The following is an 18,135-nucleotide window of genomic DNA, read 5'->3' as shown; positions in this document are numbered from 1 at the left end:
TAAATACAATCTGGGGGCAATATTTATTAATTAAAACTATGTCTTATAGTTTACAAAGATGCTAATTAACAACAAAAGTATAATTGACCTTAAAATCCTCAGTGCACTGAGGCTTCACGTCTCCTCCAGAATCCTGAAGTGTGCTGCAGGCAGCGGGCCGGGCCGGGGTGCACGGGCGTCGCCCGTGCTCGGGAACCACCGTCTCCACCACGCAAAGCTCCTGGTCTCCTTCGGAAGTTCCAACCCCCAGGCTCCACTGTTCTCTTCCTGCCCCCAACGATTCCAGCTCCCAGGCAGGCCCTCAGTTTTATCGTCGGGAGAATCTGTTCTTGAAAGCTTTTATCGTCTTGGCCATCATCGGGGCAATTTCTGTAGAAAGAAACCGGGCAGTCGCTTTAGATCTGTGGCGGCACAGACACGCGCCGGCACCACCGGGGTCTGCGAGCAGAGCCTGGCCTTTTCCCTTTCCGCTGTGCACCGGCAGGCAAACGGATGCCATCAGTGAATCTGCTGACACCACAACAGAGGGCGACAGCACAGAGCGCCACTCGCTGAGGACCTGTGGGCGGGGCCGTCGCTCTCACCCCGACCCCCGCAGGGCCCACGGTCACTGTGTCAGGGCAGAGCTGGGGTCCCTCCTTGCCAGACTCAGCAGTAATCTAACGTGGCCTCGCAGATGTCCAATCAGGAACCAGCACTCCCGCCGGCCCTCATGTTGTCCAGGTCCGAGATGAGCCACACAAACTCCTGACTCGCAACAGGTTAACCTGATGCTTGGGCCCAGCCAAGCACACAAAATAATACTTAAGTCAGGGCTCCCTTAGGGATCCTGGGGATAGTGCATGCACCCGTGGGCCGGGCAAGGCCCACAGCTCCTTTGGGCTGGCCTTGCCAAGGCAACCTCAGGTGGCACTCGAGATTCAATCCATCTGTAGCAGGCTGATTTGTAGGTTGATAATTCTGCATGGGACCAGCGAACGTTATACATATCCAAATGGCCCTTGGCAGAAAAACAGTTCTATCACAGACTACTGCTGGTCTATGGTAATAAAGCTAATAAAGTAAAAAATAGATCCAAGAAGATAAAAAAATATTTAGAAGGTTATAAAACTCGAGTAAGATGTTACACTTAGCTGTCAGTAATAACGACCACTTCCCCAGAGAAACAGGCTCATGTTACCTTCAACACTACGATCTCACACCTTGGCTGACATGGCGGGGTGGGGAGGAGGGGCCGCCGTGCAGCCCAGTGCCTGGGAGGTGTCCTTCAGAAGCGACATCCCACATGCACAGTGCAATGCGACAGTCGCTGCATGCAGGGGGCTCGGCAGGAACCCAAGTTACTCACTCTTCACAGTTGGCTTCCGAGGATCGTAGGAAACAGTGCTGACCACTGGCGCCAGGTGGGCACTGCTGGTGCTCGGGCCGTCGTAGGCTGGCTCCTCGGGGCTGGCGTTAAAGCTGTTGCTGCTGGAGGCGTGGCTGCTTCCGCTGGTGTACGGGGCGGGCTTAATCCTGTAACAAGAACACAGCTGGGCAGTCACGAGCAGAAGAGCTCTGCGTCAGCACGGACAGTGTGGTTCCTTCTGCGGCTCTGACCGGCGGACGCGGGCGCCCTGGATTCTGGTGACGGCACAGGGATGGCTGCATCAGCCTTTCAGAACGAATGGAACCTCAACTCCCCTTTCACTTTGTCTTTTTTTAAATGAAGATAATATTTGAATGTCAGAGAGAGACTGAGCTTCCACCCGCTGGTCCACTCCCCATACGGCGGCAATGGCTGGGGCTGGCCTCTCCCATGGGTGTAGGGACCCGAGCATCTGGGCCATCTTCCACTGCTTTCCCAGGTGTATGAGCAGGGAGCTGGGTGGGAAGTAGAGCAGCCAAGACTCGAACCAGCATCCATATGAGATGCAGGCACCACAGGCAGCTGCCTTACCTGCTATGCCACAACGCTGGCTTCATCTCCTTTCATTTTTTAGGCTCCGGATTCTCTTTTGAAAATGCTCATGTAGGGGCCACACTGTGGCATAGCAGGCTAAGCCTCTGCCAGGCTGTTGCAGCCATCTGGGGAGTGAACCAGCACATAGAAGACCTCTCTCTGTCTTTCCCCTTCTCTACTCTACCTCTCCAATAAATAAAATCTTCAAAAAAAAAAAAAATTTAAAATAAAATGTCTATGTGGCTTAGATGAAATAATTTTGCTTAAATAGGGAAAAGGAAAGCCAGAGAGTGTTTCCGCTTTGCCAGGTCCTGTGTCCAGGTTAATCCTGACAGCCCTAAGGCACAGGAAAACAATCTGCCTTATGCTGCTGTCCAGTAGTCCAGGCTCAGGGGCAGAGTGTTGAGCTGGCCGAGGGCCATCCCCGCCACGGGCGAGTTGCTTCCCGCACCCACGGCTCCCTCGCAGTGGGGAAGACGACCTCCCAGCTCTCTTCCCCAAGCAAGAACAGAGCGCTTACTTGATTCTGTCGGCGACAACTGCTCCTCCCGTCCCGAACTTCTCCTGCCTCCTTCGGACGTCGCGAGGCGGCTTGGCCACAGAGTTGACGAAGGCCATCTTTGCTTGTCTGCCTGTGGAGGAACACGGAGCTGCCCACCTGCCCATGCGCCTTGAGCAGAGACGCCATCTGCGACGGTCCAGGTCCCCGGAGCTAGGGGTTCATCGACCCAGAAAACCCCAAGGCAAGGGAGCATGGGCTGTGGCAGAACGAAACCACCCCCGCTGGCCTCTACACCGCAGAGATCAGGGGTCCCCGAGACCCTGCTGGCCGCCACAGCCACCGCCGGCCCCTACCTTTGGGCTTATTGGCATGTGCGGACTGGATGTTCTTGGTCAGCACTCGTAACCGCTGCTCTCGGGCGTCCTGGAGGCGCAGGTACATCTCCCGCCATGACTCATATTCTTCTGGTCTTTCTTCCTTAAAGTCTCGGTGACAGTGAATTTTCCATAATTGATCTGTTTCCTCTATTAAAACCTGAAATCAAACCAGGATATTCTTTGCATATAAACACTCTTAAATATCCCTTTTCCAGGGGTGAGAGTTGTGGCATAGCAGGTAAAGTTGCTGCCTGCTCTATTTCCTACCCAACTCCCTGCTAATAGCTTGGGAAGAGCAGCAAAAGATGGCCCAAGTGCCCCCTGCATTCACTTGGGAGACCATGGATACACTCCTGGCTCCTGGCTTCCATTTGGCCCAGCCTGGATCTTTGTAGCCATTTCTGGAATGAACCAGTGGATCAAAGATCTGTCTCTCCCTCTTTGTAACTGTGCCTTTCAAACAAATGAAACAGGGGCTGGCATTGTGGCATAGCAGGTTAAGCCTCTGCCTGCTGCACCAACATCCCATAAGGGCGCTGGTTCATGTCCCGGCTGCTCCACTTCCGAGTCAGCTTTCTGCTAATGGCCCAGGAAAGCAGTGGAAGATGGCCCAAGTGCTTGGGCCCCTGCACCCACATGGGAGACCTGGAAGAAGCTCCTGGTTCCTGGTTCAATTGGCCCAGCTCCAGCAGTTGCAGCCATCTGGGGAGTCAACCAGCAGATGGAAGACCTCTCTCTCTCTGTCTCTCCCTCTATCTGTAACTCTGCCTTTCAAATAAATAAATAAATCTTAAAAAAAAAAAAAAGTCCTTTTAAAAATAATCCCTTTTTCTAAGAAGCTTTTGGTCTTTATAGTAATATATTAAAATACCACGGCCAGCGCCGTGGCTTAACAGGCTAATCCTCCACCTTGTGGCGCCGGCACACCGGGTTCTAGTCCCGGTCGGGGCACCGGATTCTATCCCAGTTGCCCCTCTTCCAGGCCAGCTCTCTGCTATGGCCCAGGAAGGCAGTGGAGGATGGCCCAAGTGCTTGGGCCCTGCACCTGCATGGGAGACCAGGAGAAGCACCTGGCTCCTGGCTTTGGATCAGCACGATGCGCCGGCCGCAGCGGCCACTGGAGGGTGAACCAACAGCAAAAAGGAAGACTTTTCTCTCTATCTCTCTCCTTCACTATCCACTCTGCCTGTCAAAACAAACAAACAAACAAAAAAACCACAACTCTTGGCCAGTGCCGTGGCTCACTAGGCTAATCCTCCGCCTTGCGGCACTGGCACACCGGGTTCTAGTCCCTGTCGGGGCGCCGGTTCTGTCCCGGTTGCCCCTCTTCCAGGCCAGCTCTCTGCTGTGGCCCAGGAGTGCAGTGGAGGATGGCCCAAGTGCTTGGGCCCTGCACCCCATGGGAGACCAGGAGAAGCACCTGGCTCCTGCCATTAGATCAGCGCGGTGCGCCAGCCGCAGTGCGCCAGCCGCGGAGGCCATTGGAGGGTGAACCAACGGCAAAAGGAAGACCTTTCTCTCTGTCTCTCTCTCTCACTGTCCACTCTGCCTGTCAAAAGTAAAAAAATAAAAATAAATTAAAAAAAAAAATACCACAACTCTAGGAAAACACCAAACTACTAAATAAAAAAAAAAAAGAAAGCTGTGGAGGCACTATCCTAGCAGGTTCTGGTTGGCTACAAGAGATAAACCAAGAACCAGCTGCATCAGTCTTCCCTAGGAGAGCAGGCAAGGGTCGAGCTGAATGAAGCCAAGCCCAGGGCTTCCCCGGCACAACCCTGCACTGAATGGCAAGGAGGTCACGGGGCGGATGTCAGACCTCACAGAGGAGAGCACAAATGCAATCCGATGAACACGTCCACGTGGTGGGGAGGACTTCCGGATGGATCTGCATGGTTCCAGAAAGACCCCCACACACCAGTTTGTGCTCTTTCCTATACACTAGGCACCTGACTGTCAACACAAAGTGCTGCCCCCTGGCTGCCATGGAGCCCAGGCGTTCTGCTGCCAGGACCATGCCCAGCTCAAGGGAGGTGCTGGGTGTGTGCGTCACGGCCTTTGCGTCTCACCCCGACTCCAGCCCAGGAGGCCCAGTTGAGCAGTCAGCAGCAGGTGCTTCAGACCCGCCAGTGCAGAGGCCCAGAGGCAAAGCAAACATGCCCAGGACAGTGACCTGACTGCGCTCTGCCCTTCAGTCACGGCCGATTCCGAAGAGACAAAGCTGTCCCTGGAGCTGCGGAGCAGCGTGCTGCCCCCTTCCCACCCGCACGGGACACTCACATGATTGTACTCCTCTATGCGGTACAGCTGGTCGGGAGTGCACCTCTCCAACACGGGCTCCAGCACAGAGTAGGGGACTCCTCCCACCTCGAAGATTGCTGCAGAGAAACCAAAGGTGAACGCGTTGAACGGCAGCCAAGCCTCCCAGTGCTGCCACGAGCCGAGAGACGCAGGCCACTTACAGTCGATGTTGTTCTTAAGGACTCGGATGCACTGCTGGTGCAAGGTCATCATCTTGGGGAGATAGGCACATTTGGAACCAGAATACACCTGCATCTTGGAATTCATTCTCCGTCCAGTGAATCCAGCTTCTTCCTCGTCCTGGGGTGAGGAAAATGCTAGAGGGCAAGAAAAATCAGAAAGGGAATGACAAAGTCCTAAGTGATCCAGCGAAACTCCCTTTCACCCAAGGCCACAGTCTCCCTTCCTCCCTTCCCTTTCAAGGGCAGCCAGCGCTACTGATTTTTTTTTTTTTTTTTTTTTTGCAGAGTGCATAGTGAGAGAGAGAGACAGAGAGAAAGGTCTTCCTTTTTGCCGTTGGTTCATCCTCCAATGGCCGCTGCAGCCGGCGCATCGCGCTGATCCGAAGGCAGGAGCCAGGAGCTTCTCCTGGTCTCCCATGCGGGTGCAGGGCCCAAGCACTTGGGCCATCCTCCACTGCCTTCCTGGGCCATAGCAGAGAGCTGGCCTGGAAGAGGGACAACCAGGATAGAATCCGGCGCCCCGACCGGGACTAGAACCCGGTGTGCCGGCGCCGCAAGGCGGAGGATTAGCCTGTTAAGCCACGGCGCCCGCCACCTATGGATCTTTATGAACAGTTTTTCCCCTTATTAATCAATTAGTAACATGTTCATGACACCACTGCTTTGGTAACTGAACACACTGCAGAGATCCTTCTTTGGGTGGGAAGTGGGGTTGGGGCCACGGTGTGGCCTACGCATTACAAAATAAAGCCCTGAATATCCTAAAAAAAAAAAAAATTCCAGTTTTTATGGCACCTAAAGACCCCACGGTGCAGACAAACCATGATTTATCCATTGACCCCCTGCTGGTGGACTCTGCTGTGACTTCTAGTTCTTTTCCTATTAAAACTATAGGTTTTTTTTTTTTTTTCACTAAGACGAAAAAATCACACATAGTATAAAATAAAGGGCTGCAAATACTAGCAACAGCTAAGATTCATTGGACACTTACAAGTGAAAGGCCTGAAGCTAAAAGCTTTACTGGCAAAATCAGTTTTAAATCCACTAAATAAGATTATGAAGCAAATACCATATCACTCCCATTCACAGAATGAGACTAAGGCCCAAAGAAGTTAGAATGCTACCCAAGGTCAGACAGTTTATAGAAATCAGAGCTGGGAGGCTGGCACTGCGGTGCAACAGACTCAGCCGATGCCTGTAGCTCTGGCATCCCACATGCGAGTCCATTAGAATCCCGGCTGGGTCTCTGCTATGGCCCGGGAGTGCAGTGGAGGATGGCCCAAGTGCTTGGGCCCTGCACCCGCATGGGAGACCAGGAGAAGCTCCTGGCTCCTGGCTTCAGATCAGCGCGATGCGCCGGCCGCAGCGGCCATTGGAGGATGAACCAACGGCAAAAAGGAAGACCTTTCTCTCTGTCTCTCTCTCTCACTATCCACTCTGCCTGTCAAACAAACAAACAAAAAAGAATCCCGGCTGGGGCCGGCACTGTGGTGCAGCAGGTTAAAGCCCCAGTCTGTAGTGCCAGTATCCCACGTGGACGCCGGTTCGAGTTCTAGCTGCTCCATTTCCCATCCAGCTCTCTGCTGTGGTCTGAGAAAGCAGCAGAAGATGTCCCAAGTCGTTGCGCCCCTGCACCCATGTGGGAAAGCTGGAGGAAGCTCCTGGCTCCAGATCAGCACAGCTCTGGCCGTTGCAGCCAATTGGGGAGTGAACCAGCGGATGGAAGATCCTCCCCACCCCACCCCACCCCCTCTCCTTCTCTCTCTGTGTAACTCTTTCAAATAAATAAATAGAATCCCAGCTGCTCCACTTCTGATCCAGCTCCCTATTAGCATGTCTGCGAAAGAAGCAAGTGCTTTGGCCACTGCCACCCTCGTGGGAGACCTGGATGAAGCTCCAGGCTCCTGGCTTTGGCCTGGTCCAGTTCTGGCCATGGTGGCCATTTGGGGAGTGAACCAGTAGATGGAAGACGTAACTCAGCTTTTCAAATAAATAAATCTTAAAAAGCAAAAAACAAGGGGCTGGTGTGGTAGCATAGCAGGTAAAGCCACCACCTGCAGTGCCGGCATCCCATATGAGTGCCAGTTTGAGTTCCGGCTGCTCCACTTCTGATCCAGCTCTCTGCTATGGCCTGGGAAAGCAGAGGAAGATGGCCCAAGTGCTTGGGCCAGTGCATTTGCATGAAAGACCCAGAAGAGGGATCAGTGCAGCTCCAGCTGTTGTGGCCATTTGGGGAGTGAACCATTGGGTAGAAGACATTCTCTCTCTCTCACTCACTCTCTGCCTTTCTCTCTCTAACTCTGTCTTTCAAATAAAATAAATAAATAAATCTTAAAAAGAAAAATCAGAGTTGGAACTCAAACCCAAGCTGTCAAACTCCAGAACCTACACTCAGGAAGTGCACCAAAAACCCGATGTTACATAATTGTTATGGTAATAGATCACAAACGAATTAGTAAGTCTTCCACCACCTCCCATCGCTCTGCCTTTCAAATAAATAAACCTTCAAACAAAACAGACAGACAGAATGATATAGAAAAGTACCTTTTCGCTTTGGCTGGAAGGAAGAGATCAACTCGAGGGAAGGAAGTGGACGGTAATTGGTCTGGATCATGGGCAGGGGGAGGTCTGGCAGCGCCGGTAACGCATCTGTGGGGACCTGCAGGAAGAGAGCCGTGAAGGGACAGCCCGGTGACAAGCACAGCTTCCCGTCCCGCGGCGGGACTCGGCACACAGCACACAGCACAGGCATGTCCCTGCTGGAGGGGGCCCGCGATCGGGAAACAGACGGGGACAGCTCAGAAAGCACCAGCTGCCCTGGCCCTGAGAAGTTACGGCAAGCAGATGGCACAGGCTCTCAGACACCAGCCGGGAGCGCGGGGCGGGCTGCAGGTTACCTTCTTCGGCTTGGCTGAGTCGGCGCCAGCTGCTGGCAGCTTCTCCGTCTGGGTCTCATTCCCCTTAGGCAATTTCCGAGCTGGGCCCGAGTCTTTAGTGCTTTTAGAGTCGCTTTTTTTCAGCCCCTTTTCTCCAAGTGCTGGGGCCGACGCTTTCACGACCTTCTTCTTCTTCTTCTTGGGCTGGTCGTAGCTGAGGTACGACTCAAAGGACATGGTGGGCTCCTCAAAGCCGTCCTCGGCGTCCTCCTCCCCCGCCTTGGAGGCCTTCGCTCTCCCGTCTGGAGTCTTCCCCTTCCCCCCCTTGCCCGCGTCCACGCTGTCTAGACCGGGCTTTTTGTCCGATTTGGTTTTCTGCGAGTCTCTGTGCTTTGGCTTTTTAAGGTGGTTGTCCGAAGCCACCTCCAAGGAGGGGGCAAACTTCTTCTTGTGGCCGCTGCCCTCTCTTTCCTTCTCTTTCTGGGAGACACCCGAGGGCAGCTTCTCCTTCGTGCTGTCGCCCGGGAGCGGCCTCCGGCTGTGAGATTTCTCTCTGCTTATGGCACAGGCCTTCTCCTCGGCCTTGGCGCCCCCAGGGCGCTTCTCCTTGTGGGAAGACTTGTGCTCCTTGTTTTGGTTCACAGCCTCTCTCCCCTGGGGCTCACCCAGGTGCCGCTCCTGGCTGATCCCCAGTCTGTCCTGCAAGGCATGGCTGTGGCCTTTTCCAGGCTTCTGGTGTGGAACTATGGGCTCGGGGTCCTGGTCCGGGGACCTGTAATGGTCCACGTACACCTGATGAGGACTGGCAGAAGACAGGGGGGACTGCACGTGGCCATAATCCGAAGACTCATGGTCTGAGGAGTAAGCAGGCGACACCCTGTGACACCGCTTCCTCTCGTCTCTCCTCTCGTGGCTGTGGGAGGCTTTGTGGGGTCTCTCCAGCTCAGCGAGCTTCCTGTGCTTCTTCTGTCTGTGCTCAGGGCTGCAGGACTGGCTCCCGGAGGCTTTCCAGTGCTCCTGCTCCTCTTCCTCCATCTCCTCCTCCTTCTGCAGAGCTTCCCGGGGGCGCTTGCGGGAGCTGCTCTTGTCAAAGTCCTGCTCTTCAGGCTCATTGTTTCTAAGAGGAAAGGAGAAACAGATGTGAACCTTGGTGCGGCCCCGAGGAGAACCCACATTCGGCAAATGGAAGGTGATGGGTGTGACCACGACGTACAAATTAGTATCTTGTGCACAGGAAAACACTTGGAGATCTTTTTCCAACCTAGGGACGTATTTCACTTGTTACTTAAAAGGGGGACTCTTGTTTAGATAGCTCACAACTATATACAAATGCCTTTTAAGAAAATATAAGAACCACATCAAAGTATTAATAATGCTTATCTTTAAATAGAACTATGGGGCTGGTGTAAGGGTGTAGCAGGTAAAGCTGTCACCTGTGATGCCAGCATCCCATATGGGGACCAGTTTGTGTCCCAGTTGCTCTACTTCTGATCCAGCTGCCAGCTAATGTGCCTGGGAAAGCAACAGAGAGTGGCCAAGTGCTTGGGACCCTGCAGCCATGTGGGAGACCCAGATGAAGCTCCTGGCTTCAGCCTGGTGCAGACCCGGTCTTAGCAGCCAGTTGGGGAGTGAACCAGCAGATGAAAGATCTTGCTCTCAGGTGTAGCAGGTAAAGCTCCCTGCTAGTTAGTCTGGGAAAGCAGTGGAGAGTGGTCCAAGTACTGGGCTTCTGCCCCTATGTGGAAGACCTAGAAGCTCCCAGCACCTGGCTTCAGATTGGCCCAGTTCTGCCTGTTGCGGCCACTCGGGGAGTGAACCAGCAGATAGAAGATCTCTCTCTCTGTAACTCTGCCTTTCAAATAAAAAATAAATCTTAAAAGAAAAACCTAAATCTTAAAAATAAATAGAAATATAAGATATGTTGACTCATTCTATTTTTTTAAAAATATTTATTTATTTGAAAGTCAGAGTTAGACAGAGAGATGTCTTCCATTTGATAGTTCACTCTCCAATTGGCTGCAACAGCCAGAGCTGCACCGATCTTTAGCCAGAAGCCGGGAGCAGGGGTCCAAGGACTTGGGCCACCTTCTACTGCTTTCCCAGGCCATAGCAGAGAGCTGGATCAGAAGTGGAACAGCCAGGTCTCGAACCGGCACCCATATGGGATGCTGGCACTTCAGGGCGTTAACCCGCTGCACCACAGCATCAGTCCCAACTCATTCTATTTTTTTTTTCTTTTCTTTTCTTTTTTTTTTTTTTTTTTTTTTTTGGACAGGCAGAGTGGATAGTGAGAGAGAGAGAGACAGAAAGAAAGGTCTTCCTTTGCCATTGGTTCACCCTCCAATGGCCGCCACGGCTGGCGCGCTGCATCCTGCACACCGTGCTGATCCAATGGCAGGAGCCAGGTGCTTATCCTGGTCTCCCATGGGGTGCAGGGCCCAAGCACTTGGGCCATCCTCCACTGCACTCCCTGGCCACAGCAGAGAGCTGGCCTGGAAGAGGGGCAACCAGGACAGAATCCAGCACCCCAACCGGGACTAGAACCCGGTGTGCCAGCGCTGCAAAGCAGAGGATTAGCCTAGTGAGCTGTGGCGCCGGCTGAGTCATTCTATTTTAATAATACTTTCTGGGCCCAGCACTGTGGCACAGCAGGCAAAGCTGCCACCTGTAACACCATCATGCTATATGGATGCCGGTTCAAGTCCCAGCTGCTCCACTTTCAATCCAGGTCGCCGCTACTGCACCTGGGAGAGCAGTGGAAGACGGCTCTAGTCCTTGGGCTCCTGCATCCACGTGGGAGACCCAGATGAAGCTCCTGGCTTCACTTCGGGGAGTAAACCAGCTCATGGAACATTTCTCTTCCTCTCTCTCGCTCTCCTGTCATTCCTTCTCTGCAACTATGACTTTTAAATAAATAATCTTTAAAAAATGCATTTTCGTGGGTGACAGGGACTCAAGTACGTCAGTCACCATTTGCTGCCTCCCAGGTGAAGGTCAGCAGGAAGCTGGGTCGAAAGTGGAGCCACTGGAACCCAGGCCCTCTGATATGGCATCTGGGCACGCCATCAAACGTTGTCTGCTAAAACAGTTATCTGACATAAGACGACAGAGTAGGGGCAGCATGGAAAACAGTGACGCTGCGTGAGCTGACAAAACACAACATTTACCGTTCTACAGGAACCAGCTTCTTCCACTGGGCCACGAGCTCCCTGGCAAAGCCTCCGACGTGTTCGTGTTTCCGCAGGCTGTTCACCGTCCTGCCAACCCCGGTCTCCTGCACGTTTGACAGAGGAATTGGCGGAGAGTCACCAACTAGGCTCCCGTTTTTTACAGAAATGAGGCCTCTTGCCTTGAGAAACCCAACACACAGCACTTCTTTCCTCAAACAGACTAAGCCCCTTTGTGCCCATGTTTCCAAATCTCTGTGACACCCGGCAGCGCAGTGTACCAAGCGCAGGGGCGTCACAACTTTCACAGTAACGCCAGCAGTGACCACGGCAGGGGCCGGGCACCCAGCGAAGGGTTTGGCAGACAGCGCAGGAGCCAGTCTGCAACGTCCAGGCAGCGGGGTCAGCCCACTTCACCAAAGTCACAGAACTCGGACCTGGATCCAGGATTGGAGAAAGCCAGTAGTGTTCTAATTCATTTAAATTTTGGAATAACTCTCACGCAATACACAATTCCTCATGTTAAACAGTGGAACTCACTGGCTTCCAGGACACTCACAATACTGTGTAACCATTCCTACCAGCAAATTCCACAACATGTCCACCGACCCCAAAAGTTACCCTCTTCTTCCCAATGTCCCCAGTCCTTGGCAAGCACTACTCTACCTGTCCGTCTGTCTCTGGGTTTGCCTCTGCTGGACATTTCACAGGAATGGAAGCATGCAGGATGTAGCCTTGAGTGTGGAGGCCCATGCCCTTAACCTCCCCCTATGCTCTTTCCAGCGGGAAGGGGGCAGAATAGAGTCATAGAATATTTAAAGTTACACAACTCTTACCGCAAGGATGTCTACTGTAATAGGCAAGGCGGAGAGCTTCTTCAGATATTTCAAAAGCTGCAGAGGGAATGAAACAAACGTCAAGTTTCTCTAAAGTCGTAATCATATTCGCTGGGGCAAATAAGCACCGTATCCGACGGTCGAGTGCCTACGCAGGGCCGACTGTTACTTTACAGTAGCAAGCAGTGATCATAGCTATTTTACAGTTGTGAAAACAGGTCCAGAGAAGTTATGCCCAGGATGCTAGTGGGGTAGGAGTCACTCGGGCCTGCAGCTCTGGATCAGGAGGTCACCCCAGGGGAAGCAGCATGTGGATAAGAGAATCAAAGCTGCCAACTCTGATCAAAGTCAGCAGCGTCCATCATTCCGCTCCAGTTTTGCTAGGGCACAGTCTTAGGGAAATCAGGGCCCAGGGAAGGTGTAAGGAAACCCTGGCAGGAAGAGGACAGGGTTCCGGAAGGGATACACTGTTTCGCAGAACTGTTCCTTTGATAGAATGGGAAGCAATTTCAAGTTGCTACAATCAGAGCTTAGCTGCCGAGGACTCCAAACGCCCAAGGAGATGAGAACAGCAACCTGGCTTTGGCCACTTTCTCTCGCTTGGGTTCCTAAAACTAGAGGCGCAAGTGGGTAAGATGGGGCTCCAGAGGCAGGGGCAGGCTTCCCTGTCTGGATCATCAGCCCCTTGCCAGGGGATCTTGTGCAAGTTAGTAACCTCCCTGATGCTTTGTCCGCAAGCTGGGAACCGGAGCCGATGCTGAAGTCGCCAGCTGTGAGGAGCCACTGAGACAACCCATGTGTGAGCCTTAGTCACAGGCCCAGGATGCTAGAGACAACCGTGCTCACTGTGAATCATTTCATTCATCAACGGACAGCTTTCTAAACGTTTCACTCGCGTGGCCTTCGGTATTCCTTAGCCAGCTCCTGGTCTAGCTCTGCCAAGAGCCATGTCGGCCGGCCATACCTCTCTCCAGGAAGGGCTCAAAAGTGACAACATTTAAGTCTAACAAGACCTGTCCCTTTTAAAAAAAAAATGCTTTAATTTATACAAAGAGAACAGATTTCATATAACAAGAGCTGTTCTTTTTCCATGTGTGGCCCAGGCTATAACCAGCGTGCCACACTGCTGGCAGGTACAGTAACAAGTATATTTTTCTGGTCATTCACTCCAATGATTACTTCATAAGGTCGCTAGGCAAAGCCATCAGGTCACAGGTGAGAATCCTGTTTGGGAACAAGCAGAAGGCTATGTGGTTTATCTAGGGAGTGTGAAACTCCAAGGCTGAGAGAAAACTATCCGCCACTTCAATTCTATTACTGCCACCCAGGAAATGGTTGCTTACTTCTTGTCACCTAAGCTATGAGAGCAAAGATTAATACCAATTCTTTCTCTTAAAGGAAAATTCAGACAATCACTGCACGTGTTCAGAGTAAGTACTTCTCCCCTAATGCCATGCCCAGGCAAGGAAGGGGGAATACCTCCATCCCATCCACTGCGCGCTGGCTACCACGCCAAGCTCTTTCCCATGTAACCACATTTGAGCCTCACTAACCATCTCTGTGAAGTAAATATTATTCTCCCCATTTTACAGATATTGAAACTGAGTTCGGTGAAGTTAGGTAACTTGTCCAACATGCCAAGAAGCACCCCATATAATAACTGTCAGGACCAGTGTTGTGGTATAGTGGGTTGAGCTGCCGCCTGCAATGCCAGCATCCCGTATGGATGCCAGTTTGAGTCCCTACTGCTCTACTGCTGCTCCAGGTCCCTGCTAACGCACCTGGGAAAGCAAAGACGGCTCAAGTCCTTGGACCCCTGCACCCATATGGCAGACCTGGATAAAGCCCCTGGCTCCTGGCTTTGGCCTGGTCCAGCCCTAGCCATTGTGGCCATTTGGGGAGTGAATCAGCAGATAGAAGCTTGCATGTGCTCGCTCTCTCTCTCTGACTTCCAACTAAAATAAATCTTTAAAAACTAACATTGTCCTTAGGAACAGCAGCATAAGTGGAACTGAGCAGAGCAGCTCCTGCTGGGTGTGACGTTGCTAGAGTTTAAGTAAACATAGCAAAGGCAGCCACTGAGGTGACCAAGAATCCCAAGACCTCTACGGAACCAAGGATGGGCCAGGAGGCCTGGGGCGGGTATTTATCCCAGAGCTGAGCGCTGGCTGCAAGAATGAGTACTGCCTTCCTGTGTCACTCCAGGCCAGCAGGAGCGGCCTAAGCAGACACAGGTGACTCAGCCCCACAACAGAGAAGAAAGGCTCCACAACCCCACCGGTTTCTGCAGATGTCAAGAAAGAACAGGATAGCAAGGCAAAAGCACACTGGGCATCCTCAGGTGGCTGCAAACTTGCTGGTACCAAACCCAGGTACCTTGCAAGGGTCTGCGTGAGAAAACACAGCCCGTGCTTAGGAATTCCAGCTGTCCCCTGCACACTCTTTCAACCCACAGAGCAAAAGTCTTACAGTTGACCCCTAGTTTTTTATTAAGACTTTATTTATTTGAAAGGCAAAGTTAGAGAGAGAGAGAGAGAAAGAGAGAGAATCAATCTTCTATGTGCTGGTTCACTCCCCAATTGGCCACAACAGCCAGGGCCAGGCCAGACAGAAGCCAGGAGCTTTCTTCGGAGTTTCCCACGTGGGTGCAGCTTGGTTTTCTGCAAGCATTTGGGCCATCTCATGCTGCTCTCCCAAGTGCATTAGAAGGGACCTGGATCCAAAGTGGAACAGCTGGGACTCAAAGTGATACCCATAAGGGATGCCAGTATCACAGGTGATGGCTTTACCCACTATACCACAGCGCCAGCCCCTGAGCCCCTAGTTCTCCACCTACCATCAATCTGTGTTCTGGACACATTTCGTTCAAAATGTAACAAAGGGGCCAGCGCCGTGGCTCACTAGGCTAATCCTCCGCCTGCGGCGCCGGCACACCGGGTTCTAGTCCCGGTCGGGGCACCGGATTCTGTCCCGGTTGCCCCTCTTCCAATCCAGCTCTCTGCTGTGGCCCGGGAGTGCAGTGGAGGATGGCCCAAGTGCTTGGGCCCTGCACCCCATGGGAGACCAGGAGAAGCACCTGGCTCCTGGCTTTGGATCAGTGCGGTGCGCCGGCCGCAGCGCGCCAGCCGCAGCAGCCATTGTAGGGTGAACCAACGGCAAAAAGGAAGACATTTCTATCTCTCTCTCTCACTATCCACTCTGCCTGTCAAAAAAAAAAAAAAAGCAACAAAGGGTAGGTTTTCACTTTATCAGCCATGAAAATCATTTCCAAGTCAAGAGCAGGAACAGAAACGAAGTGGCCCTTAGGGCAGGCACCTGGCTCAGGTTGAGCCCCGGCTTGGAATGCCCCCATCGCTGCGGAACACCTGGATTCAAGGCCATCCAACTCTGCTCCAATTCCAGTTTCCTGCTAGTGTGCAACCTGGGAGGCCGTAGGTGATGATCCAAGTCCTTGGGTCCCTGCCACCCTTGTGGAAGATGGGGATGGAGTTCCTGGCTCCTGGCTTCAGCCTGGCCCAGTTCTGGCTGTTGTGGCCCTTTGAGAAATGAAGGAAGATCTTTCTCTGTGTCTACCTTTCAAGTAAGATGCACTCACACTTTTAAAAAGAAAGAAAGCAAGCCCTGGACAGCCTGATACCATCTTCTCTAAGAAAGCTGGATCACAGATGAACTTGAGAAACAGAGTTAAGCACCCATGTTGAATACCGCAAGATCTGCAGACACGGATGCAGAATCAACGCTTTGGCTAATAATGGTTTGAACGCAAGGTCTGCTACATAATCATCGGCAATTTCAGGAAGAACTTGTGGGAGCTTGTCGGGTTAACAGAGTAGGGAGGGAGGCCAGGGTGCCAGCTTGCAATTCTCCCTCTGCAGTGAGCTCACGTCTCAGCGCCAGCTATCACGCCCTCTGCACAAGCGACCTCCGCATTTCTCCTCCTCAAATGCTCACTTCACAATCCAAAGCCCGAAGTTCAGGGCGATTTCCCATCTGGGAAGAGAAAGCCCAAACGCTTAAAAACAACAATAATGGTTCCAGTGAACCTGCTGGCTGATATCGCAGGTCTATCAATGACTGGTAAAAAGCTACTCCAAGACGTAAATTGCAATGGAAAGAACAACATGACAGAGTAGTTTTTTTCCTGAATCTGATAAAAATGAAGACCAAATGGGGGGCGGGGCTTAGATAAGATCGCTTTAAGGTCACAGTCCTTACAGTGTCCAAGAAAACAAGCCAGAGCTCAGAAATCGGCTGCTTATGTCGCGTCCGCCAAGGGCTCCCGCACGGAAACCTGTCCGTACGCCTGGCCGCTCCGCACCGAAGCCTCAGCACGGCGCAGAAGGCGACGCAACCGGACACTTTCGAGTTTTTCCCGGATCCCTAACTAACATGGCTTCCCCGAGTGGAGGCTGGCGATCCGCGGCGAGGAGGTCCCGGCGTGGCCCGGCCCAGGGGGGCAGCGCACCGCCCTGCGCTCCGCCTGCCCGCTTGGGAACCAGGTGGGCAGGCAGGGGTCCTGCGAGGGGCGATCAAGAGAGGCGCTGGGGGCCCAGCGCGGCCGGGCAGCCCAGGAAGCAGCAGGTGGGGAGCGGGGCTGGGCAGATGCCGCCGCGGGCCGCTGAGGCTGAGCCCCGCCTCGCTCGCCGTTCCCTCGCCCCCCGGGTCCTGGGCGCCGAGCTGCACTCCCGGGGACTGCGCCCCGGCCGGACGTCCCCGCCCCCGCGCGCAGCCGCTCTCCCAGGGACACCGAGACACCGGGCAGCGGCACGCGTTAACTTCGGGGGGACGGGGGGGGGAAGAGTTTTAAAGGAAAACAAGTTCGATCCAATTAAAAATGGTTGCCCACCCTCGCGGCGGCGCCGAGCGGGAGCCAGGAGCTCCGAAGCCCCGGGGCCGCCACTCGGGCCCCTCCCGCCGTCCACGCAGCCCGAGTTCGCGGGAGGGCATCGGGCGAGGCGGCGGCGTCCGGTTCCGAGAGGGGCTCGCCGGGGTCGGGAAGCGGCAGGGCCGTCCCGGGGCGGAGGGCCCCGTGAGCCCCGGCTCCGCGGGCAGCGCCGCCTCCCCGCACCGACGGCCGCCCGGGCCCCGAGCCCTCGGCCCGCGCCGTCCGCCCGGCAGGAAGCAGCTGGCGCGGGGAGCGCTCGGGACCCGCGGGGCACTCGGCGTTCGCCCTGGAGCGCGCCGCCGCCGAGAGCCCGCGGGCCACCCGGCGGGGCCGGGAAGGAGAGGCCCGGGCAGCCGAGTCCCCCGCACGGCGCGTGGGGAGCCGCCGGGGGCCGCCAACTTGGCGACCCCCGGCCCGCGAGCGCGGCGGGGCCTGGCTCGGGGTCCCAGCCCTGCGACCCCCGCCGCGGCCGGGCCCGCGACCGTTAGGGTCCGCGCGGCGCCAACGCCCGCCCGCCGCGCCGCGCCGCCCGCTTACCTTCTTAGGGTCCGGGTTCGCGGCCAGGCGCGCCTGCAGCCGCTCCACGACTTGCAGCGCCGACTCCGCCGCCATCGCTGTCACTGGCGCGGCCTCCTCGCCGGAACTGGGCTCGCGTCGCGTCCTCGGGCCGCAGCTCCGCCCTCCGAGCATCCCCGGCGAGACGGAAGCGCGGCCGGCCCCTTCCGGGCCTCGGCGGGGGCGCGGGACCTACGGACGCGGCCCCGCCCCCAGGAGGGCCGGGAGCCCCGGCGGCCGCCACGCGCGCGGGGCGGGGTGCGCGCGCCGGGAGGGTGGGAGAGCCGCGGGCACCGCCCGGCCGAGTGCGGCCTGCGCTTAAGAGCCCGCCCCCGCCGGGGGCCACGGGCCGCACCCGCGGGAACACCTGTCGGGGCCCGGGTCCGCGCCCTGCCCCGGGATTGCGCAGGTGCCAGCGGCAGCCAGCGCCCGGGTTGAGCGCCGGTGGCTGCGCGCGGCCTTAGTTTCCCGGGTGAAGCTGGCTGCGCTGTCCCCACTTTACACGCGAGGAA

General features: G+C 54.8%; 1 protein-coding gene across 1 annotated transcript; it reads right to left on the bottom strand.

Moving 5' to 3' along the window:
- ELOA (elongin A) lies at window positions 1–17,721 on the bottom strand. The gene is made up of 11 exons (XM_062190620.1): window positions 17,606–17,721; window positions 12,184–12,240; window positions 11,348–11,454; window positions 8,202–9,297; window positions 7,849–7,963; window positions 5,284–5,439; window positions 5,102–5,199; window positions 2,798–2,978; window positions 2,463–2,574; window positions 1,349–1,515; window positions 1–369 (listed from the first exon to the last, which is right to left on the bottom strand). The coding sequence occupies exons 1-11, from the start codon at window positions 17,678–17,680 to the stop codon at window positions 308–310; spliced, it is 2,226 nt and encodes a 741-aa protein (XP_062046604.1). The 5' UTR covers window positions 17,681–17,721; the 3' UTR covers window positions 1–307.
- Window positions 17,722–18,135: the final 414 nt, after the last annotated feature.

This window comes from Lepus europaeus, chromosome 5, assembly GCF_033115175.1.
Source record: "Lepus europaeus isolate LE1 chromosome 5, mLepTim1.pri, whole genome shotgun sequence".
In the NCBI taxonomy this organism is placed as follows: Eukaryota; Metazoa; Chordata; class Mammalia; order Lagomorpha; family Leporidae; genus Lepus; species Lepus europaeus.
Note: the sequence above shows the minus strand (reverse complement) of the source record. Positions and strands in the feature narration are given on the sequence as shown.